The sequence below is a fragment of the Acanthochromis polyacanthus genome, chromosome 16 (assembly GCF_021347895.1).
Source record: "Acanthochromis polyacanthus isolate Apoly-LR-REF ecotype Palm Island chromosome 16, KAUST_Apoly_ChrSc, whole genome shotgun sequence".
NCBI classification, from domain to species: domain Eukaryota; kingdom Metazoa; phylum Chordata; class Actinopteri; family Pomacentridae; genus Acanthochromis; species Acanthochromis polyacanthus.
Window position 1 is genome coordinate 35342887 of NC_067128.1, and position 26109 is coordinate 35368995.

Genomic DNA, 26109 nt, shown 5'->3' on the forward strand with positions numbered 1-26109 from the left:
TTTAATTTAATACTGTTTAAATAAACTAAAATATTAATAAAATTAACAAATCAAACATGTCTAATGTAAAAAGATAAAATCATTTCCACAATTGCCGTAACTTCACAAATATCCTATTTGTGTAAACTGTTAATTTACACATTGACGTTGTTTTGTCAGAGATAATATTAGTCAAATCACAGAAAAAAATAAGCAATTAAGAGCAAAAAAAAAGGTCCAAAAATCTAAAAATGTTAGCATCAAAAATGTATATTTCTATTCAGTTTAATAGATGAAAAAAATGAGAAAATCCTAGTATAGTACTGTAAATACATTTCAAAAATTAGATGTAATTAACAGTAAAAGAAGTGCTGGTTCTGTAAATTCATGCAGATTTATCTGTTAGATGAGAGTTTTTAGTGCAAATTCTCCTTTTATCAAATATTTAGTCATTCCCTCTGCAACATGGATGTTGGTTTCATCTATTTTATGTGGAAAAATGTCTGTTAATGCAGCGATCTTAAAATCGGTGTAATGTGGGCCCGCTTCCTGGTCTTTGTCAGGACATGAGCGGCGGAATTCTGCAAAAGCTGTAAGCCTGAGATGCTCTCTTTGGGAAGCCCAGAAAGCAGGCTGTTACAGTAGTCCAATCCAATGTCTCCCAGTGACAGACCGGGGGTTAAGATGGGGACCGGCACACAGAAAGGGGAGCACAAACAGGTCTGGTGCCGATTAACAGTAACCAGTACTTGAATATTCAACAATAAATAAATTCCAGATTCATATTTTTGTCTTGGTCAAAATCAGTGACCGTAGCAGTGACAGCAGCTGTTGTAAAAGCATCATTACTGTTCATAGTAACAGTAAAAACAATGGCTGAAGTAACTATCACAGAGCTAGCATTAATTTTGCAGATAATGAAACAGGGGAGTGTGTTTGCTACCTCTTCAGATTTATATATTTGAAGTTTGTCTGTGAAGGAAGTAATGCAGCTGAGTCCAAGTTTTGCACGTGGCCCATTCTTTTGAAATAGAATGTACTGGTCAAACAATTTCACTACACAAGAACAAGGTACTTCAGAAAATATTCTGTCTTTGATACAGTAGTGCTAGCTTTGCCTGGGGACCAGACAGCCTTTATATTGTGTATTACAAATACACATAAAGTCAGTCTGGAACTGCTCCATTGAACCAATTCTAGCCCAGAGGCGGGACTACCAATCACAGCTTGAACTGGAGAGAGCCAATCAGCGTAACACATGAGTGATGCAATCACTAATCGACCTAACAATTGCCTTTCCGCCATGATATTTTGTAGTTTTAACAGCTTCCTTCGCCGTACAGGGATCCTGAGGAAAATCTAAGCTCTCCCTTTCAACAGTGGAGGGCAGCATTACGCATTCTATCGTACAGCCTGCCGGAATTAAAAATACATCCTTTTTAAAAAGAAAAGCTTTAAGAGCTGCTTCTTGTTGAGGTTTTAAGGACAAATTCAGCCCGTGCAAAACAGAGGAAAGCGCACGAGAGAAACCTGGCTCTGTTGCGGTCGCATCATTAACTCCCGCCTCTGGTGCTCTGATTGATTCGGTCTGATCTGCTCGGAGCTTGAAAACCTGTCAAAATGTGTCAATGGAGGAGGGCTAGACCGTATTCCCGTATATCCCTTATAACGGGAATACAGTCTAGCTAAGCTAGGCTAGTCCGAGCTATGTTTCTAGTATAGTGGCTCCAAATTATTTCTCAGAGTAAAACATTTTCAACTAAGCATCAAGACAAAGCGAATACACCTTGCAAAATAATGCGATGGCCAGAGGTAAACATGAAGCCAAATGAATGGGCAGCTTTAACACTTGAAAGGTTTCCAGAAGTACTTTCAGATTCCAAAGTTGCAGCTTCAATGGATGCTGCTGAAAATTTTCTTTTTAGAAAGGCAAGCCAGGGTAATTCTTTGAACTGAATGTTTGCGAAAGCACTAAACGCCTCCTCATTGCACTCTTGTTTGTGAATGCAAGTTTGATTTTCCACCTCCTTCTGTATGCGCGTCTTTCTAAAGCTTCCAGAAGTTTTAATCATGATAAATGAGTTCCCAACTGCACCTGGAAGCATCAGCAAGCTTTTCAATACAGTGTCTGTCTTCAGCTGTAAAACCACTTAACAATGTCTCCTACAAAATAAACCGTCATGCATTTTTTATCAGAAGCAACTTTCACATTTTTGCAAATAAACATAAACCAATATAATTAATGGTAACCAGTGTCTGTGTGATTGTATATAGCAGGAAACTGAATGAAATGCAGACAGGAAAGCATTGCGTGTACCATGCAGTGTACCATGCTCATGCAGTGAAGTTTAGCGTTAAATCTCCAGCAGGTGGCGCTCCTCCTGCACCAGCCGTCCTCTGCTAATCTGGCCACAGACGGAGAGCCAGTAAAACGCTGACTGTTTCCACTCTCTTAGGCTAGAATGAGCTCCTTAGTCATATAATTGCTAATGAGATGAGTGAATGACGGGTCAGGTTTGCAGGGTTTAACCCTCCAAACTGACCCTTCACCCTCCGGTAACCAGACCTCCGAGGGTCTCAGGAGACTTCCAGGACTGCTCCACATGTTGGCAGCCCCTCGGAGAACCTTTTTGAGGTGCAGAAGTATGTTTTAGGCTTTATTTTCCCTGTTTTTCTGCTAAATTGTGCAGAAACTTGAGCATTCGGGGTGTGTTTTATACCTTATTTTCCTTGAAGAACATGTTCAAATTAAGTTCTACTAGTAATAAAGTGAATTTTCTGGTAAATTGTGCAGAAACCTCAGCTCTCAGGGTGTGTTTTGTACTGTATTTTCCCTGAGGATTGCGCTTAGTTCAAGTTCCACTACTAATAAAGCAAATTTTCTAGTTAATTGTGCAGAAAACCAAGTGTTCATGGTGTGTTTTTTACTTGACTTTCCCTGAGAAACATGTTCAAATTAAGTTCTACTAACATTACAGTGAATTTTCTTGTTAATCGTGCAGAAATATGAGCAGTCATGGTGTGGTTTATACTTTATTTTCCCCGGAGAATATGTTTAAATGAAGTTCTACTAACATTAAAGTGCATTTTCTGGTAAATTGTGCAGAAACTTGAGCGCTCGTGGTGTGTTTTATATTTTATTTTCCCTGAATAATTTGCTCAGTTGAAGTTCTACTAGTAATAAAGTGAATTGTCTGGTTAATTGTGCAGAAACGTGAGCCCTCATGGTGCGTTTTAACCGTGTGAACAGCTGTTTGTGCTGCCGGCTGCAGGTTATAGTGACCTGAGCTAAATGCCTTTGATAGAAAAGCCTCGGCCCTCGCTGCAATCCTCTTAGTTCTCCTGGCTTAGATCCCTGAGCGTCCCCGAGGAGGACGAACGCTCCTCCTCATCCACTCTGTCATTCACATCTACTGCTGCCACCTCTACACCGGTGCATCATGGGAGAAAAGGAGGCAGCTGGTGGAGCAGCAGGATAAAGAGGAGGATGGAAAGTCCAGCAGGATGTGGAGGAAGGAGTGAAAGAGCTGCAAAAATCTGCACTTTTAACTGTAATGTCCTCAAAAATTCACTGTCAGTTTATAGGTTTTAACTAGCTCTTTTAAGATCCATTTTTGCATTCAGGTTGTTACTTTTGCAATGCTGAATACAACTTTAATGTCAATTTTGATCCTTAAATGTTTCTTAATGTCATTAAAACCTATTTATTTTCAGTCCATTCTGTAGTTTCAGCTGCTCAGAGTGAGTTTGAGCCGAAGCTTTGGGACGAAGGAAAAGGATATTGTGGATAAATAATTCAGCGGATGCCATTAGTGAATCCACAGTGTGGTTTGTAGCTACAGGAAGAAAGGCAGGACGTTCAGATCGTGTTCCTTCTGCAGCCATTCAGGCTACGAATCAACGCCAAACATTAACTAATCCACACAGGTCCAGATCTGCAGAGAGAACCTGATGGCAGATTAGCTTCTCTTCCAGTGACCTGCTTTTCCTGCGTGGAGTGACGTGGAAGTAAGCTCTTTTGGAGCTAAAGCCAATTTGCCCCCAAAGATTAGGGCAGATCTGTCTGGACAGGGCAAAGACGGCGCACCTTGAAGAAGAAGGGGGATGGAAGAGGGAGATACCGGGGGAGGATGGGGGAGGGAAGGGAAGGCTCTCAGATTAAGTTGGGTTAATGGGTAACATCTCACTCCTTCAGCAGCTGAAAACCAACACAAAGACATTAACTGTAAAAACTGGCCAAAAATGTTCTTCACCAGTGTTTTACTGTATTTGAATTACCACTGCTTTCCATTATATTCCATATTATTTGCCATTTTTCCATGTTTTACAGTTTTTTTTAATGCTGTTTCTCATTTTTTTGGAGTGAACAGACTCCAAAACTACAGCATAAATAAACTTCATTTGTCCTCTGATTGGTTCCAACTCTCGCAGAAATCGCACAAAGAAAACTGCCAGAAATGCAGTAAAAACTCAACAACTGTGCAGAATTTGCAAAACAACCTAACAAAGCAGACCTGGGAGCAGCTCTGTAGCTCACATAAAGACACTCTTATGTTTTTATACCAAAAATATCATTAGACAGAAAAATCCATTTCCCAGTTATGTTAGAGGGAATATCTGGTAAAATGACAGCAAATTAAGATGTTAACTGTAAAAAAAACAACCAAAACTGAACTGTAACACATAAAAGCTGATCTTGAACACAGTTTTACTGTCTCTTCCATAATACTTGTCATCATTTTCATGTTTTACGTATTTTTTTGTGTATTTGAACAGATTTCAGAACTACAGCATAAATAAACTTTTTGTCTTCTGGTCATGGATTAAATCAGTGCCACTAAAATCAATTTTAAGCAGCATTTTAAAGTTTCGTTCATTTATTTATGGAGAAACACGTGTCGGACTGACGGATATAAACCAATATATGCAAATAAAACACAAAAATAAAGCTATAAAATAAGCAGAGATGCACCAATATGCAGTTTTATGGTGATTTTTGTCTCGGCATCGACACCTTTCCAGAAACAATCGATTACTTTTTATAAAAACTGTCATGTTACAGCATTTTGTCGCACATGCTACGACTAAAACTAACACAAAGACACACAAACGTGACCCGTGGGGTGCTGACACCGTCTTTATTTCAGTTCTATGTGCAGCCAGGAAGCTGTGTCAGGTTTGGACAGTAAAATAATCTTTTAAATAAAAAAGAAAAAAAGAAAAGCTCCCTTCAGTCCTACGTGGCAGCGAGACATCAACATCCACCGACCTCTCAGCTACATCGCACAGCAAAAAAAAAGAAATAAAACCACGAGGACCCACAAAAATATGAGTTTTAACAAAGATAATCGCACAAATTCTAGAAAAAAAAACCTAAACTTTCATCCTCAAAGTGTTTTAAACCATGTTTTTTAAATTCACAATGAACACAGAGAAAATAGATTCTGTAAATGCAGCACAGTTAGACGAGTGAAGTCCATGTTGGAGAGCAGAAGGTGTTAAATACAGCAGATAGATGGCAGACGTGAGAACAGTTTCATTTTTCCGTTTGCTAGCCGACTCAACTAAAGATTTGTAAACAAAAAACGAGAGAAAAGTTGTTGATAATAGTTAAAATGCAATAAAACTCTTTCAGAGCACTAGAATATAAATTAAGCATCATTAAAGACTATGGAAGCGTTAAAACTTTACTGGAATCCAGAGTAGAAAAGTTGGAGGTGAGTTTTGGTTTGCTGAGCAGCATGCAGCTCCTGGAGGGTTTCTGGTTCCGGTTCCGGTCCGAAGCTCGGAGCCTGTCGGCGATTTGTTGAATTAAAAAACTGTAAATGGGGACAACCAGCACCCTTCCATCCTCCCAGAACCAGACTCTCTGCTGCCTCGTCCAGTTGGTCCCAGTTTACGTCCGTCCGTCTGCAGGGACGTCGCGCGGTTCTTCCTTCCCCTCCCCGTCCTCCCGACTGTCCCGTTAGCCGCCGATGCTTCACTCCCTCTTCGCTCGGCCTCTCCGCTGCCTCTTGCCGTTCTCCTCCACCTCCTCCTCGGCTTTGCTGTGGCCGTTGGTGACCGTGGCGTTGCCGTTGGCGACGGGCTTGGCGCCCTTGTGCGAGGACGAGGACGGCTTCCCCCGGTAGGCGTGGTAGTAGAAGTTGGCGAAGAGGATGATGAAGGTGACGGCGTAGCCAATCAGAGCCCACTGCATCCAGCAGGGGAAGGGGCAGCCGGTGTAGAGGGAGTGGCCGGCGTGGCCGATGGTGACGTGGAACTGGATCTGAGGAAACAGGCGTGAATGGTGATTAATTACAGAACAAAAAAACAGCAGGAAATGCAGTGAAATGCAACAGAAGTTACAAAATAAAGCAACAAAGCAGACATGGGACCAGCTTTGTAGCTCATGTAAAGACATTCCTCACAATATTCTACGCTTAAAAATCTGTTTCTATAGAAATATCACTGAAATAGACATTACTTTAGAAGTAATATCTAGCAAAATCACAGCAAACAAGTGTTAATTCAGATGTTAACTGTGAAAAACAGGCCAAAATAGAACTGTAACGCATCAAAGATCAGATCGTTAACACTGCTTTTATTCTCCCATGTTTTTGTGTTTTTGAACAGATTCCAAAACTATCCCAGAAATAAACTTCACTTGTCTTCTGATTGGTTCCAACTCTTCTCATTGCAATATTCCAGAAATGCAGAAAAAAATGCAACAGCTGTGGTATTGATGGACTGAGCAGTTGTCAATTATCAAATTCATGTTTCCGTTTACTTCAGCCGAGGCAACCTTTAAAACCTGGAACCCTTCAGGGAATCCAGAAAGTAAAACTGCAATGATTAGTCGGTTAACGGATCAGTTGTCAACTATTCAATTAATAGAAAAATATTCAAAATTCTCCTATTTCAGCTTTTAAACTGTGAATGTTTTCTGTCAGAAAATGTCCATCTGCGCCTTGTTTTGCCCACAGCCCAAAGAAACCTTTGGGTATTTTAGACTGAGAATTGATTTTCTAATAAGGTTCTTGCCCGTTTCCAGAATAAAACTTCCTGTTTAAACAATTAGGAACACTTTTCATGGACGAACACTACGAACCAAACTGTCTTAATTAGAACTCTAATCTTTAGCACCATAAAACGTTGTGTATACGGCGTCTGAAGAGGACTTCAACCAACAACAAAGAATCAGTCTGATCCTCGTTCATGCATCGTTTCCATTCGGTACCTGGACAACCAATCATTCTGCAGGAAACTAGAGCTACAGCAAACGATATGTTTGATTGACGAGTTGCCAGTTATCAAATTCATGTTCGTTTACTTCAGCCGAGGCAACCATTCAAACCTGCAACCCTTCAGGGAATCCAGAAAGTCATGTTTAAGTCAATGAACCAATCAGTTGTCAACTATTAAATTATCGGTCGACTACTAAATGTGAGTATTTTGTGTGAGAAAATGTTGACCTGGGCCTTGTCTTGCCCTTTGATAGACGAAGGTTTCTTTGGGTTGTTGGTAAAACAAGACCCAGACGGACATTTCCTGACATCTGTAGACCAAACAGCTAATAGATTAATCCATCAGTTGTCAACTGTTAAATCAATCATCAACTATTTTTCCAAAAAAAGGTCGAAATTCTCTTATTTTAGCTTCAAAACTGTGATTTTTTTGTTGAAAATGTCCATCTGGGCCTTGTTTTGTGGGGAAACAATGTCTAGATGGACATTTTTGGACAATTGTAGAGCCAAAAACTAACAGATTTCTCCAGAAAACAAGAAGATCAACAGAGGAATGTACCATTAGCTGCAGCCTTATAGTGAAACAATGGAAGTCTGTTAGCTAGAAAACCCTGCAAACAGTTAAACTCATCAGACGTGATGGTAAAAGATGAGACTTGAAACCTGCAGATATTTTTGGATCCAGCTGGCGTCGAGTTCTCACTAGGAACCAGTATTTTAGGTTCTAACCCAACCTTATGTTGGTTGGAACTAGTTTTTGTTGCATTTTAGAAGCAGAGAAGACCTTCAAAACTCCATAATATTTCTACTTAATGGCCACTGATGATGCTGATGGTGCAGCTACCCACCATCTGGATGATGGTGAGGTATTTCTTCCACCAGAGGTACTTCTGCATCTGAGGTCCCAGCGCCGCCAGACCATAATAACCGTACATGAGGACGTGGATGGACGAGTTGATGGTTGCACCAAAGAAAGCTGTGGAGAGCGATGTTAAAGTTCTGTCAGATGTTGTCTGTGGAGGACCAAAGGAGGTGAAAGGAGAGGAGCTGATACTCACACTGTCCTCCAGGAACCCACTTGATGCCGATCCACCACAGGATGAACATGGTGCAGTGGTGGTAGACGTGCAGGAAGCTCACCTGGTTGAACTTCTTCCTCAGGATGAAGAAAACTGTGTCCAGGAACTCCACTCCTTTGGAGATATAGTACCACCAGAGAGCTGAAGCTATCTGGAGACGAGGAACAGGCGGACTTTAGTCACTGTTTGTACCGCATTGGCGTCGCTGCACTGATTCTCACTGATAATTACCCAACATATTTCAACATATTTTGGTCATTTTGGGTCGTTTTTCACTTTCTTTGTAAGATTTTTGATCTTCTCTGCAACTTTCTTCTGTCTCTATTGAGGATTTTGAGAATTATAAAAGCTGCATTTTCAATTTAAAGTGAAAGTTTGGAGCGTTTTAGGAGCTAATTCAGGAGACAGAAAGATGAAATCAGTCAGAAAAGCAAAATCTCAAAGGATGATTAGACGGATTCAACATGCAGGACGCAGTAAGGAACATTTCTCTGTTTTTTTTTTCCAGTATTTAACAATAAAACACAATTTTACTGTATTTCAATCAGCAAAAAACATTATTTTATGAATAGTCATTTGTTATTTTTAGAGTATTTGATAATAAAACTAATTTTTATTTTCTGAAACATAAATGTTCTGTTTTAAAGATTGAGAGGAATTATTTTAATGTTTTTTGTTGGTGTGGCCTTTTTTTGTTGTCTTTCTTTTATTAATTTATTAATTAATTAATATATTTATTTTTACAGTTTTGAATGTTCAGTATTCCAATGTTTGTTTCTTTTGTGCTGTTTTTTCTGACACCCTTGATTTCTTATTTTACACTTACACACTTTTATTTCTCTGTCCTTTTTTGTGCAACATTTTGCAGCATATTTAACCATATTTCGGTCATTTTGGTCTTTTTAAAGATTTTTCTTCCTCTTTGCACATTTTCCAGGATTACAGATGCTGCAATGTCAATTATTTTAACATTTTTCGTACAAATTCAAGGAGATCATGCTGCAACAGAAAGATTAAATCAGTCAGAAAAGCAAAATCTGGATCATTTTTCTGTCTTTCAGGACGCTCAGCTGTCTAGATGTAAATCAGCATTGTTGCTATAATCCAGCATATGAATGTCTGTTCTGTCTAAATAGACGTTCATTAATGTGCTCTGTCCCCATCAAATAAAGAAATACATAAAAATAAAACAAATAAATTATGCACCACTATATTATTATAATATCTGCGTATAATGCCAGTAAGTTCAGTAAAACACAGACTTTGCTTATTTAGTGCAAATTTGCTGTAAAACACAGACGTTGGAGGTCATTTCTAAAGCTTTACACATCCCAGCTGCATCTTTAACGGCTTCAGTCTGTTAATATAATATTCATTTGTAGTGGAGATAAAAGGATGCTGAGCTGCTGCAACAAACAGTTTTTATTTTAGACATTTTTAGTGGTGGATTTTACAAATAAGTGCAGCAAATCCTCTGTTATTTCATTCATATCCAACCGCAGACAGAAGTCCGGCTGCTTTCCACAGCAGGAGCTTCGTCTGAACTTATGTTCTAACTGCAACATCCGTCCCTCTGGAACCTCTTTGAGAATGAAGAAAAAGAACATTTCCTGAGTAGACTCATGGAAAGCTGCAAGCTGGAGTTTAATTTTGATTTTACAAGACAACAAATGCTGTATTTCATCCAACAGCAGTGACTTCCTCTCTAACATCACCATCAGCAGTGAAAAATTAGCTTTATAAGCTAAAATAATCAGCCTAAATTGTTCAGTTTGATGCATAAAAGTGGAATCATGTCCAGCTGCTAGGATTTTTTAACGTTCTCCTGCATTGGAAACGGAACGACTGAAAACGGCCCATTTTTAAAAATTATTTTGTGTCTTTGGATGTAATTGTTTGGTTGTTTAGTTTGGTTTATTTTTCTTCCACATCTGTTGTTTGAACACTTAATTTTTATTTATTTTTTTGTAGTTTTATAATCATGTGCCTCACCTAAAGAGGGATTTTAATCTTCCTACATGAGATCAGTGTAAAAATAAACAGTAAGACAACTTATTGATCAGATGGTGCAAACTGAGAAGTTCAGAAAGATGAGACGTCTCCACGCCTTCGTATCTCACCTGTGCTAACGCTAATGCTAACGCTAACGCTAACCCTGCAGCAGAGTCCCTGATTAAGGTCATGGTGATCTGAGGGAGGAGACTGGGAGGAGTTTAGGTGGTGAGACTGATCATCCTCCTGACAAAACCAAACCCTCCTTAAATCACCTGCACCTGCTCAAATCCTCACTTTCAGCTGCAGTTTATCCGGAAAAATACTCTTACTTTCCCCGTTTTGTTACATGACAGATAATATTTGGTAAACTCTCAGACAAAAAAAAGCCCAACCTGTAAATAACTTCTACAAATAGTCATTTGTTCTTTTTACATTATTTAGCAAATGTAAAACAGTATTTTACTGTATCTAAATCAGCAAAAAAATATATAATTATTAGTTCTTTTTACAGCATTGAACAATAAAACTAAATTTTATTGCATTTAAGTCAACAAAAAATATTTTTAAATAATAGCAATTTCTTCTTTTTACAGTATTTGAACATAAAACAATATTTTACTGTATCTCAATCAACAAAAAATATTATTTTACACATATTTCCTGCTTTTGAAACACATATTTTGTATATTAAGGATTGAAAGGATGATTTACAGATATTTGCAGTTATTTTCATAGTTTTTTGTTTGTTTTTTCTTTTCTTTTTGTTTGTTTTTTCTTTTCTTTTTAACAGTTTTCATTCATTGTGGGGGGTTTTTCACCTTTTTTCCTGACTTTCCCCGTTTGAGACCAGATTTTTTTTCTTTTATTTCTCAGTCTTTTTTCTCCGCTGTTCTTAAATTTATCTGCACTTTTATTTTCTTAATTTGAAGTAATTTTTCTTCTTCATTGCATGTTTTTTTTTATTTTCCTGTCTTTTGTCTTCTACAGTACAAAATATTTGTGCATTTTTACTCGGCTCATCTGTACTGTTTTTGATTCATTTAATTTATTTAAATTCATATTATTCTGTTGTACGTTTTATTTTTATACCGTTGCCTTTAAATCCCTGTAAATAACCTTTGAGGATGATAATTCAGTCTTCTGAACCCCACGAGGCTGTTTTCTGGGTAGTTTTACTGCTATTCTTGCTTTTTAATAGAAACTACAAAGCTCATTTATCATTAGATATGATTTTACAGATTTTTCATGTTAATCTTTGTACCAAGGGGAACATATTATGAAATTGTTTTGTTTTTACTGATATCTGGTGATTTATCTGTTTAGAAATCCGTCTTCTGTCACTGCAGGGTTCACATCCAGCATCCTCTGCAGCTTTAAACCAGACTACTGTTGTTCTACTGATTTATTCTGAAGCTTCTCACCCTGACTTCATTGACGTCGTTGGAGTAGTTGACAGGCTGACAGAGGTAGCTGTACCCGGCTGCTCGAGAACCTAGCAGGAGCTGAGAGAAGACAGAAAACGACCGGTTAGAACAAATCTGAGGGGAAAAACCAGACACGTTTCCTCGATAATAACAGCTGCTGCACAAAGGACTCCTTCTGATTCACTATTATCCAAACAAGGAACGCTTGAAAACACTAAATGATGCTGGAAACACAGACAAGAGAGCAACTGTTAGCTCATTATTACAGGACATATTTCAAAGGACTTCAAAAATACATCCTCTGCTGCAGCTTTTGCTTCCATTTGAGTGGATATATTACAGAACAAAACACATTTCTCCATCACTAAACCCGCCGTTCAACCACTTCAGCATCAGATTACGTTCATATGAAGCACTGAGCTGCAACAATTAATCAATCAGTCGTCAACTATTTAATTAACACCCAACTACTTCCACGACTGATTCATCATTTTGAGCATTTATCAAAAAGAAAAACGACTAAATTCTGTGATTTCTGTTTCCTAAATGTGAATGTTTTGGGTTTTTTCCCCTCCTCTATGAAGGTAAACAGAATATCTATAGGCTGAGTACAAATCAAGACATTTTCTTGGACTTTTTAATTGTTTTTCACCATTTTATTAACCAAACTAACACAACAATAATGGAGAAAATGATCAACAGTGAGGGTAATTTTTAGCTGCAGTCATAATTAAATAGCAGGATGAGATAGCGACCTGTCAGCTCCAATGCTAACATGCTACATGCTAATTAGCAGCCACAAAAACAGCAGCTGGGTGTTGATCTGATAGACTACTGCAGAAAGCTGCTAATGAAACAGCTTCTTTATAAAAGTTTATAGCAGTTCGTGATGTCTTTTTAAAAAAAAATTATGCCTTTTTAATGTTTTCTTGTCACTCTTTTCTGTACAGCACATTGTAACCCCAGTTTTAAAAGGTTCTGGTGAAAGAAAGCTCATTGTTATTATTATTAATATTATTGAAATGCAAAATCTAATTTGATGTATTGTCAGATTCTAAGACCCCTAATCCCCAAAATTAGGAACCAACTTCACTAATAATGATTTTCTACATTTATTTCATTAGCTATAACATTTCTAGAATAAAGGTTTTTGTAATCTTAAAGCCGTAGCTGTAGTTCTGCAAATGTCCACTAGGGGCTGACTCCAAAAGCGTCCATCCTCATAGACCTCCATGTTAAAATGCCCAAATTTACGAGTAATTTAAGTACTACTGAAAACTGTACTGGGGTGAATTTTTAGAGAACTCATTAATTCAGATTATAATAAGGCTTAAGGTTGGTGCTGTATGTTTTATTTTTCCATTCAGTAGCTGCCTTTACTAAGTGTTGGAAGCACTACATATACTCGTTTGACTGCGTCTTAATACTTGACTTAGCATTCGACCATCTGACTCACATATAAATCATAGTTATTTCGTGTAAAATGAGCTGTTGTATGTTTGTTTATCCTTCTTCCAAACACCACTACATACGACACGAATCCTCTGTCTGCATACATCTTTGTCGTTTTTCACACCATGTACTCGGGCAAACAAAATAAGTGATTAGCATGAAAAGTAAAGTACTAAAATGTATCCTGAGCTTTGAGACTGCTCTTCAGGCAACATATACACCCCCAAAAGTTTTAGGACGCTTTCTCATTCATTTGAATGAGAAGGTGTCCTAAAACTTTTGACAGGGGGTGTAAGTAACCAAAGATGAGGGTTAGTCCATTTTTATTTACACTAATCTTTTAAATTCACTTCAAAAAGCTGGAATTCGTCATAACAGTCACCTTAAATCTTTAAAAAACTTCTTAAATACTGCGTCTTAATACCTGACCAGTATTTTTGTGGATTTCATCAACTTGAAATCACACTTTGTAACTTTAAACTGTTCTCATTTTGGCAAAAGTGTAAAATTTCTGCACATCTGACATCATGATGCTAACATTTCTTTAAACTTTTCAAAGAAAATAAGTCAAATTTTAGAAATAGCCCGTTTTATAGGATGCATTTGGCTAAAACAAACACTTAATTTGGAATTTCAGGTTGATTTTCCTTCAACTTACACCCCCTGTCAAAAGTTTTGAGACGGGTCCTCATTCATTTGAATGAGAACCCGTCTCAAAACTTTTGACAGGGGGTGTAAGTTGCAGCAACTCAAATTTTTAACTTCAGAGAAATAAAATGATTTAAATAGATCCAATTTAGTGCAAAATCTAGGTGCATCTGACATCATGATGTTAACATTTTTTTTCAAAATTTTAAAGAGACATAATTTTGACAAAAATCATGATTTAAAGGATGTATTTGGGTTAAAAAAAACACTTAATTTGGAAATAACGGAAACTTTCAGGTTGATTTTCCTTCAGATTAAGTTGCAGCAACTCGGCTTTTTTACTTCAGAGGAATAAAAAGATTTAAGTCGATCCAATTTAGTGCAAAATTTAGGTGCATCTGACATCATGATGTTAACATTCTTCAAATTTTTAAAGGAAAGATTTATAATTTTTTAATATCTCATGTTTTAAAGTATGCATTTGGCTCAAACAAACATTTAATTTGGAAAAAATGGAAACTTTCAGGTTGATTTTCCTTCAGATTAAGTTGCAGGAACTCAAATTTTTGACTTCATTTTTTATGTGACGTATCCTGTGTTTGCATGTAAAATATAGTATCTTCAGTGTTTTCCACACTGTGGACTCGGACAAACAAAATCCTACTCTGACGCAGTAATTAGCATTAAAATGTAAGTCCTTAAAGGCATCTGGAGCTTACAAACTGTTCTTCAGGCAGCGTATAAGTAACCTAAGGCGAGGGTTTGTCCATCTTTGTATACAATAATCTTTTACTATAAAAAGCCGGACTTTATCGTAGCCGTCATCTCGAAACTTTAAAACCCTCTTAAAGTCCTCCTGAGCAGCGTCTCATCTGGTTACCCACCTCTTTGGCGATGTAGAAGTTGAGGACCACCATGCTGAAGTTGTAGACTATGAGGGTCTTCCTGAGCGTGAACGGCTGGCGGTCCTGCATGTAGCGAGGCCCCGCCCACAGGAAGACCAGGTACAGGCAGCTGATGGCCAGCGTGGGCAGCGGGGACGCCATCATGGGCCAGCGCTCCACCCGCTTGTCTTCAGGGGAAAGTAATCAAGCACAGAAATCAGGAGAAAAATACATGTAGAGCTCGTTTAATGCAACTTTACCGACCACGTGGTGAGTTTTTGTGTCATTTAATCAGGAGCCTAATGGTTAAATATGTGAACCAAAGCGTATATTTGGAGGTTAAAATGAGAAAAATGTTAAAATAATCGCAGCTACTGTTGGTTATCAGTGTAATTATTGTCTTGTGTCCATATTATCATAAGAAATTGCAGACATAAATATCAGATATGCTCACGTGTTGAAGCTTTTGGCCACTTTTTTGGCCTTTTTTGTGTAAAATCTACATTTTACTGCTGTTTGCACTGCAGGTAAATCAATGCACATGAAGCATTTTTGCAAAAATCATGAAAAATTCAACCACTGTCAGGCTTTTTCCTGCTAAAAATGAGTGACGATGCATTAAAAGAAGCAGAATAAACCCAGTCTGTGTTACACTGACACCTGAAGTGTAAAATCAACAAAAAATGATTTTCTTAAGAGTCATTTGTTCTTTTTGCAGTATTTGACAATAAAATTTTACTGTATTTAAATTAACAAAAAAAATCATTTTACAAATAATCATTTGGTCTTTACACTGTATTTGAGAATAAAACACATTTTTACTGTTTTAAAATCAGCAAAAATATAATTTACAAAGAGCCATTTGTTCTTTTTACAATATTTGACAATAAAACAATATTTTACTGCATTTAGACCAGCAAAAGAAAATATTTTACAAATATTATTTGTCCTTTTTAAAGTATTTGACAGTAAAACTGATATTTACAATATCTAAATGACTAGAAAATATTATTTTACAAATATTAATTTCTTGTTTTTACAATATTTGACAATAAAACCAAATTTTACTGTATTTAAATCAGCGAAAAAAAATATTGTTTTACAAATATTCATTTGTTTTTTTAAGTATTTGATAATAAAACAGACTTTTACTTTATTTAAATTAGCAAAAAATATTTTACAAATATTAATTTGTCCTTTTACAGTATTGGTCAAAAAACTTTTTATACATAAATGTGTATATTAAGGACTGAAAGGAGGATTTTCAGATATTTGCATTTTTTTTCTGCATTTTCTGTCATTTCTGAGCTTTTAATGAACAAAAATGTTCGTTATGTTCACAACATTTGCTAATAAAATGCACGTTTTTAGTTTTTATCTCTTATTTTCGTCAGTTTTACGCTGGTGATTCTCCTTTTGCAGCAGCTAAAATCTCTTAGGGGACAACAAGCATCCATTATTATCCTCTTCTGTGTTTTATCCCAGAATATGTACGTGAATTTAGAACCAGTATTTCTACACGTACGAAGCCGTCCATCCCGTCTTACCTGCTATAGTAAGGCTCCATTTGTAAAACTCTACAGTGTCATTCACAAAATGCGTTACGACCTCCATGGCTCCCTTTGGTCTCGATTATACTGCAGAGAAAACAGAATATTTGATTAAATTACAGACCGCCCACATCCCATTAGAGGAGCCAGCAGGATTTTATTAAGCAGAACGTCATTCTCATTAGTTTCTCTGTTGATCGTTTGGTTGGAAAACGATGAAAAATGTGGATCAGAGTTTCCTTAAATGACTTAAAGACAATCAGATTGTTGTGATAGAGGAGAAAAGAAATGAGAAAACATTCACCTTTAACAGGCGGAAATCACAGAATTTAAACTTGCCCTTTTTAAAAAATCAGTTGGCAAAGCAGTTCTAGTTGATAGTCTGCAGCTGCTGCATGAATTAAACGTATTTTACACAAATACTCCACTGTAAAATGTGGATTTAAGCTGTTGTTAGATGAAAATCATTGATCATTTTTGCTTTGGTGGGGTTCTTTTTGTGGATTTTATCAACCTAAAATCACATTTTGTCACTTTAAACTGTTCTGATTGTGGCAAAAGTGCAAAATTTGGGCGCATTTCTGATCTTTTAAATACCAAAAATGCTTGTTATACTAGCAAAACTTACCAAAACATGTACATTTTTAGTTTTATTTTCAATTTTCATCAGTTTTACGCAGGTAATTTTCCTTTTCCTCGCTCTAAAACCTCTTCCATCCACTGTTATGTTTTAAACCAGTATATATATATATATGAATAACCAGCTGATTAATCACTGCAGTTTCAAGAGTTAAAGGGAAATCTGCTCCAGTTTGCAACTGTTGCATGTACTGAATGTATTTTGCTCATGCACTACGCTGTAAAAAGTGTATTTAAGTTGTAGTTGGATGAATTTCATTGATCCTTTTCTGCTGTGGTGGATGTTTTTGTGGATTTTATCGACTTGAAATCACATTTTGTCACTTTAAACTGCTCTAGTTTTAGCAAAACTGCCAAATTTGTGTGCATCTGACATCATGACACTAACATTTCTTCAACTTTTTCAAACAAAAGACGAATCTTTTTTTACAAAAATTACATTTTAAAGTATGCATTTTGGTAAAACAAACACTTAATTTGCAAAATAACCAACAGAGTCAGCTTGATTTTCCTTCAAATCAAGTTCCAGTAACTCATATTTTTTACGTCGTGGGAATAGAATGACTTTAGTAGCTCCAATTTAGACATCATGATGTTAACATTTCTTCAATTTTTTAAAGGAAAGGTATCAATTTAAAAAAAAAACCACACAATTTGAAGTATGCATTTGGCTAAAACAAAAACTTAATTTAGACAAAACAGACATTTTCAGGTTAATTTTCCAAAAAAATTAAGTTGCAACTTATTTTTTTTTACTTAGGAACAATAAAATGATTTAAGTAGATCCAATATGGGTGCATCTGACATCATGATGTTAATATTTCTTCAATTTTTTAAACGACACACATGTAATTTTTACAAAAATCCTGATATAACGGATGCATTCCGGTAAAACAAACACTTACTTTGTAATAACTCATATTTTTTAGTTCAGAGGAATAAAAAGATTTAAGTCGATGCAACTCAAACTCTTTAAGTTGCTGCAACTCTTCTCTTTTCTTTGTGACTCCTGCTCTGGACACTTTCTCTGTTTGATGGCGATTAACGGAGTTAAAGTGTTTAATTCCGTCTCCAGTGGAGCAGCTCAGAGCCACATTCACTTTCTGCTGTGTCACTTTTACTTCATATTCGCGTGTTTTTGTGCACAGATGAAGCTTTTCCAGTTCATCTGAAACGTCTCCACTAACAGAAAACGCACTTTGTATCGATTCCTGTTGAATTTCAGATAATTACATGAGACGTGATGGAGCATTATTGTTTCTACTCTGACACACATCATTCCTCTGTTAAACCCAATAGAGGATCCTCCGCTGTAATTAGTTGCATAATAAAGAGTTCTTATCCAGCAGAGAGCTGAGAGCAGGTGTCTCCATATTAATCTATAATTAATCCGATGCGTCACATCAGCTGCCCTGTAAATTATTAATTCCTCCGTTTAAAGCAGCAGCAACAGGAGGGGGACGAAAGACTGCTGATAATGCGGATAATGTGCAGAATAGACGATGTTTTTTGCGCGTAAAAACACATCCAGCGTGCTGTTTGAGCGCAGGGAGGGTCAGCCGGGTCTCTGCGCGAACACAAAGAGCGCGGCGCATGTGTCAGCAGGTTCCGCTCGGTCCGCTCAAGAGGCTTAAATTCAATTGATCTGCGAGCTTAGATGTGGGCCCTAAGCACAAAAACCCGACGACCCGCGAGCCCGGCCGATGCTTATCTGCCCGCATGAGCCCCGTGGCACCGGAAAAAAGAGCCGGACAAAGGCTGCGCAAAGGAGGGGGGAAAAACGGCGCTCCGAGCGTAGAATCCGCAGAGAATAAACGCCTCAAAGCAGCTCGTGGGTTTGTTTGAACGCGTCGCGGCGGATAAAAGCGTTGGGGGTTGGTGGAAACGTGCGTTTTCAGGCAGGTTGAACAGGTGGGCGGCTGAGAGGATGAAGCGCAGAGTGAGATTAGCTGATGGAACTGTGCGTAAAAGCTGCGCAGAAATAACCGATTCTGATGGTTTTCTTATTCTGGCACCTAATTAAAGAATAAAACTGAGAATTAACCTTTTATCTTACACATTAATACATTAAATGTGTTTAAAAAAACAAATTAAAGCAACTTCATAAACGCGCGTAATGATGAAAAAGACGCTTTTACTCACGTTCTGGATATTTATAAGCGTTTAATGACATTCGGTGCGATCTGATGCCCAACACCTTCCAGTCACTGCTCCTCCTCCTCCTTCCTCCTTCTTGTTCTCCTTCTTTTCCTTCTTCTTCTCCTCCTCCTCCTCTTTGTGCCGTTACAGCTGCTCTCCGTTCACCGGTACCGTCAACATTTAGCGGTAAATTTGGCAAAAGAATCGGGACAAGGCGGGAGGAAAGCTACGAGCGACATGGGCCGACCGTCAGCCGCATCATCTTCTCTCAATCTGCTGGACGCCGGGGAGAAGCCGGGCGGTCGCAGCTGCGCATGCGGGAGCCGACTGTCGCGTGTTGTGTGCGCGTGCGCGAAAGCTGCGGTTCGCGGCAAAGAGTCTCATCTGTGCGATGGATAAACTAACCAGCAAACTGACCTCCTATCGTCTATAAATCTGAATAAACATGAAATATTCCGCCATGTTTCTGAGCCCATCGTGTGTTTCTGCATCCTAAATGAAACTCTCTCCATCTATTGGCTCTGCAGGTTGCCATGGCAGCGGAAAACGCCCCACTTCCTGTTCGTCATGTCCCGTTTCCGCCACTAGATGTCGCTGTGCAGCCGTCTGTGGAGCTCCAGGAGAAACTGGATTGTTCTGATGCAGGAAGTCCACAGGAAAGTTTCTTCAGTGATTCAGGGGGAGTTTGGGTGATTCTGGATTCATTGTGGATATTTCGACGAACATCAATTTGTGATTCTGGGTCATTTTGCCACTCATAACTTTTTTATAATTTTGGACAAATTTAAAGTAATTTTTGTTTGAGTCATTCCGGACAGATTTTAAGTGATTTTTAACACCGATTTGGGCTTCTTTTTTTTTTTTTAACTTTGGACAGATTTTGAGATATTTTGGACCTTAATCTTGAATGAATAAAGAATAATAACTTCTGTTTTTCTGTTACTAATTAATTTTGGCATTTTTTAATGAACATTTAAACAATTACAGCCGAATTTTAAGTGATTTTGAACTTTAGTTAGTGGTTCTGGATCATTTTGTTATTCATAATTTTGCCTTTTTTGGACATTTTTAAACATATGTTTGAGTTTCATGTCATTTTGAACATAGTTCAACAATTCTAGACAGAATGAAGGTTGTTTTGAACATCATTTTGTGATTTTGAAATACACTTCTGTGGCACTTTTAACATATATTTGTGGTGCTGGACTATTTTCTGAGTTGTTCCAGATGAATTTCTTGTCATTTTGAACATATTTGAACAACTGTGGACAGAATTTAAGTTGTTTTGAGCGTCATTTTGTCATCTTGGATTTTTTTTTTTGAGTCATTTTTAACATATATTTGTGCTGCTGGACTATTTTCTGATTCATTCTGGATATTTCAACAGTTCCAGACACATTTTGAACATTAACGTGTGATTTTGGGTCATTTAGTCATTCGTAATTTTCATAATTTTGAACAAATTTTGAATACATTTTTTTGTCTGAGTCATTCTGGACAGATTTAAAATGAAATTTAGCAATATTTTGTACATTTTTTGAATCACTTTAGACATCGTTTGAGATGTTTTGGACCTTAATGTAGAAAGAAAAAAGAATAACGATTAGTGTCAGCTGATTTTTGCATTAATGTCAATATATATATAGACAGTATATGTATCATTTTACTGTTAAATTCTTTCTGCACGCTACTTAAAATGCTGCTAACCGGTAATTTCTTCTGACCCAGTTTACTCCACACTCGTTCATTTCATGCTGCAGCTGCTCTGTAATTACACACTTATTCACCCGTGCAGCAGAAAACCTCTCATTTCTAAAATCTTCTCAGCATCTGAGGAGTTTAAAAGAGCTGCAGCGTTTCTGTGATTTATCAAACAAACGTCCTCCTCTTCGTTGGCTGAAGCTGTTTGGAGCTGAAGGACGACGGCGTGGACGACGTGTTTGCTTGTTCTGTCCTGCAGTGTGTGTTCATGTAAATACTGTAGTTGTGTTAGACTGAAGGTGATGACAGCAGAAAGTTCATCTGCAGCAAACACAGACTACCGATGGAACGTTTTCACATATTCTCTGTGGTCAGCAGAGTCTAAACAACTGTTAAAAGATTACAGATTCTGACGTTGACGGTGGGGTTTTTCAAACAAACAGGACATAAAAGAAAAATGAGACACAACAATGACTAAAGCAACACACAAAATGACAACAAGGGAGAAAAACTGTCAGAGAGACACAAAGAGAACATCACAAACAGACACAAAAGTAAAATGGGACACAAAATGACAAAAAGGAGACATAAAACAACACAAAAAAAGGACAAAATGACTGAAGCAAGGCACAAAATTGCACAAAGGAGACACAAAATGTAAAAAACTAGACCCAGAACAACAAAACATTAAAAGAAAATAATGCAAATGAGATACAAAAGCAAAACTAGACACAAAATAACACAAATGAAACATAAAACGACAACAATAAGCCACAAAACTGCACGAAAAGGGAACAAAATGACAAAAATGAGACACAAAATGACAAAAATAAGATACAAAACTGCATGAAAAGGGAACAAAATGACAAAAATGAGACACAAAATGACCCAAATGAGACACAAAATGACAAAAACTAGATCCAGAACAACAAAACATTAAAAGAAAATAATGCAAATGAGATACAAAAGCAAAACTAGACAGAAAATGACAACAATAAGCTACAAAACTGCACGAAAAGGGAACAAAAGCACAAAAATGAGACACAAAATGACACAAATGAGACAGAAAATGACAACAATAAGCCACAAAACTGCATGAAAAGGGAACAAAATGACAAAAATGAGACAGAAAATGACACAAATGAGACAGAAAATGACAAAATAAGACACAAATCTGCACAAAAAGGGAACCAAATGACAACAAGGAGACACAAAGTAACAAAAAAGAGACAGAAAGCAACAACACAATGGGACAAAATGACTTAAGCGAGATACACAGCTGTACACAAGAGACACAACAAAGCAAAAACCAGACAGAGAACAACACAGAAAGGACACAAGAACACAAACAAGACACAAAACAACACAAACGAGACACAATATGAGAAAAATTGACAAAAAAATTAAAATAAAACAATGTAAGTGTGATACTAAATTAAAATGAGACTCAAAACAACATAAAGAAGAGGAAAACAATGACACAATCGAGACACAAAACAACCCAAACAAGCCATATCATGACAAAAACTGGAGACAACATGATAAAGATGAGACAAAAAATGACCAAAAAATGGCACAAACCAACACAAATGAGACACAAAACAAAAGTAAGACACAAACTAGACACAAAGAAGCTAAAAAATGGGACAAAATGACTGAAGAAAGACACAAAACGGCTCAAAGGAGACACAATATGACAAAAACAAGACTCAGAACAACACAGAAAGGACACAAAAATACAAATGAGACAGAAAATGGCACCAATGAGACAAAAATAACAACACAAACTAGATACACACTAACAAAACGAGGCACAACATGACAAAAGCACAACTTCGAACAGCACAAAAACAAAAAATAAGCAAAAAGTTACATCTAAATCAACAGAAAACAAGAATAAAACGACACAGAAAGGACACAAAAAACACAAAATGACTAAAAAATGTCACAAAACAAAATGAATGTGACACCAAAGGGGCTTCAAAGAGCTATTCTGAACTTTTAAAAAGTCATAAATGATCCAGCCTCCTCAGTGAAACTCTAAATTATTCCAGTCCGGTCTGAATCAGTCAATGCTTTCTTAATATCGTCCATTTAGCTAATCAGTGATAAGTCAGTTACCATCCAGCAGTTTCTTCACACTGAGGCCTCATATTTGCACATTTCTACCTAAAACTTTGTGTTTCTCAACATTTCTGGGTTCATTCTGGTGTCAAGTCGACTAAAAGAGAAGTGACACAAACTGTGTGTCGATGCAACGAGCTGTGAAAGTTCAGAAGAGCTGCAGCAGTTTAGATATTTCTGTTTTCATGTTTGCTGTGGGAAGAATGAGACACAAATGACAAAAACGAGACACAAAACACCACAAAAAATGCAAAAAAAATGACAAAAATGAGACAAAATGTAGCACAAATGGGACAAAAACAAAACACAAAACTGCATAAAATGGGCACAAAGTGGCACAAATGAGACATGAAGTGACAAAAATGAGACGAAAAATGGCAAAAACAGGACACAAAACACCAAAAAAAGGGCACAATGTGACAAAAAGGTATAAAACGACACAAACAAGATGCAAAACAACAAAAAAACAATAAAAGTCAGATACAAATGAAAAAGGCACAAAAAGGGCACAAAATGACACAAACGAGACACAAAACACCACAAAAAAAGCAAAAATTGACAAAAATGAGCCAAAATGTAGCAAAAATGGGACAAAAACAAAACACAAAACTGCACCAAATAACAAAAATGAGACACAGAATGACACAAATGGGGAAAAAAACGACAATGACAAGAAGCAAAACACTACAAAAACAGCACAAAACAACAAAAATGAGAAATAAAATGACACAAATGGGACGGAAACTAAGAAAAATAAGACACAAAACTGCACAAAATGACAAAAATGCAACATAAAAGAAAAACGAGACACAAGTGAGACTCAAATGGGTATACAACACACACAAAAATGGCACAAAGGAGATACGAATCAACAAAAACAAGACGCAAAACACCACAAAAAGGACACAAAATGTCAGAAGTGAGACACAAAAGAAAAGGGGGACACAAGCAAGAGAAAAAAACAACACAAACAAGACACAACATGGGCAAAATAAGGCAGAAAATGACAAAAAGAGACACAAAGTGACACAAAAATGGGCAGAACATGACAAAAAATGTACAAAACAAGACACAAAACAACAAAGAAGACAATAAAAATGAGATAAAAACAAGAAATGAGACTGAAAACGGGTACAAAATGACATAAAATGACACAAACGGGACAAAACTTGACAAAAACAAGAAACAAAACATCACAAAAAGAGCACAAAATGATGCAAATGAGACGCAAAACCAGACACAAAACACCCGTGAAGGGCAGTTTCTTCACACTGAGGCCTCTTACTGCACATCTCTGACCCACAACTTTGTGTTTCTCAACATTTCTTGGGTCAAGTCGACTAAAAGAGAAGCGACACAAACTGTTCATTGATGCAACGAGCTGCAGAAGTTCCTCAGAGCTGCAGGAGCTCAGATATTTCTATTTTTATATTTGCTGTGTTGATTCTGACACCGGAAACATTCAGATACCATACAACTTCTTCTTCTTCTTCTTAAACCTACATGAGTGTCTTTTTGTCAACTAAACTTCCCGTTTTCTTTCTTCCTGTTTTCTCCTTCTCTTCCGTCACTCTCTCGCCGGTATCTTCTACTTTCACTGCTGATAAAGTTACCGTCTGCTAACCTTTCATCACTCGTCATATTTCACACAACATCTGGCGGTGCCGTTTCCAAAGGAGTGAATGCTTCATAAATTTCTAACCAGAGCTGCTGCTTCTTTTTTTTTAGCACCATCAGAGAAGAGGTTTGATTTATGATGGAGCACTCTGAGTGAGGGGAAACTTCTTTTACGGCCATAAAATGACAAAAATAAGACCCAATACTGCACAAAATGACAAAAATGAGACACAAAGTGACATAAATGAGACATAAAATAACACAAATGAGACAAAACGACAAAAACAAGACACAAAACATCATGAAAAGAGCACAAAGTGACACAAATGAGACATACAGTGACACAAAGAAAACATAAAATGACATAAACGCAACAAAAAACTGCACAAAATGACACATATGAGACACAAAATTACAAAAAATAAGACACAAATCACCACATAAAGGGCACAAAATGACAAATAAGACATAAGCGGATACAAGTAAGACACAAAACTGTCAGGGCTCCCTCCTCACCCCTGTCCTTCCCACCTGACATCCCCAATACCCCCTTTCCCATCTGGTTTCTCTTCCTCTCCCTCTCATGCTCCTGTCTCCCATCCGCTCCTCTGCCCTGTCTCTCCCTTACAGCTCGGTGCCTGAGTAGAGTCTAGCTTCCCAGCTGACTCCACTCAGGCAATCAACCTCCTCTACGGCTCCCGGACAGCTGAGAGACATCACTCTGATTACTCACCCCAGCAATAAGAACCGGCTCATCCTTCCACTCCCTGCCAGATTGTTGAACAAAGACACCACAGTCAGTTCGCTCTCTAGCCTCCGGTAAAATCTGTTCAGTTTGCCAGTTGCCTTACGTTGGTTTTTTTCCTTCTGCCTCCGCCAGTCCCAGCTGTCTGGGATCCCCGCCGTCCTCCTTCCCCTCCGGCTCTCCCCAGACCATTCATCACCGGTTTTCTCCTGCCTGGACCCCCCCCCCCCGTACCTGCCTGGACCCCCGTTCCTGCCTGGACCCCCGTTCCTGGCCAAAACCCCCCCACTACACCAGCCGCTCCCCGCTCCTGCACTCTGGTTTTCCCCCCACCGAGCCACTATTCACCCCCCCAACAATAAAGCACTTTCATTCCAGCCAGCCTTGGTAGTGTGGCTCTCTGCTCGGGTCCGACCTGCTAAGCCGTGACACAAAACTACACAAAAAAGCCACAAAATTACACAAATGAGACAAAAGAGGACACAAATTAGACAAAGTGACATAAATGTGACATAAAATAACACAAATGAGACAAAAGCAGACATAAAATGACAGAAATGAGACATAAAATGGTACAAATGAGACACAAAATGACACAATTGAGACGTACAGTGACACAAAGAGAACATAAAATGACACAAACACAACAAAAAACTGCACAAAATGACACGTATGAGACATAAAATTACAAAAACAAGACACAAATCACCACAAAATGACAAATAAGACGTAAGAGGATAGAAGCAAGACACAAAACTGCACAAAAAAGCCACAAAATTACACAAATGAGACAAAAGAGGACACAAATGAGACAAGAGGACACAAATTTGACATAAAATGACACAAATGAGACACAAAACGATAAAAATATGAGACAAATCTGCACAAAATGACAAAAATGAGACAC

The 26109-nt window shown here is 37.6% G+C and overlaps 1 protein-coding gene across 1 annotated transcript; it reads right to left on the reverse strand.

Moving 5' to 3' along the window:
• Positions 1 to 5098: 5098 nt before the first annotated feature.
• Positions 5099 to 19462, reverse strand: LOC110965381 (elongation of very long chain fatty acids protein 4-like). The gene is made up of 7 exons (XM_022214404.2): positions 19019 to 19462; positions 16235 to 16324; positions 14688 to 14875; positions 11701 to 11781; positions 8264 to 8435; positions 8054 to 8181; positions 5099 to 6247 (listed from the first exon to the last, which is right to left on the reverse strand). Exons 2-7 carry the CDS (start codon positions 16299 to 16301, stop codon positions 5960 to 5962), a joined length of 924 nt encoding a protein of 307 aa, XP_022070096.1. The 5' UTR covers positions 16302 to 16324; positions 19019 to 19462; the 3' UTR covers positions 5099 to 5959.
• Between the last annotated feature and the right edge of the window lie 6647 nt (positions 19463 to 26109).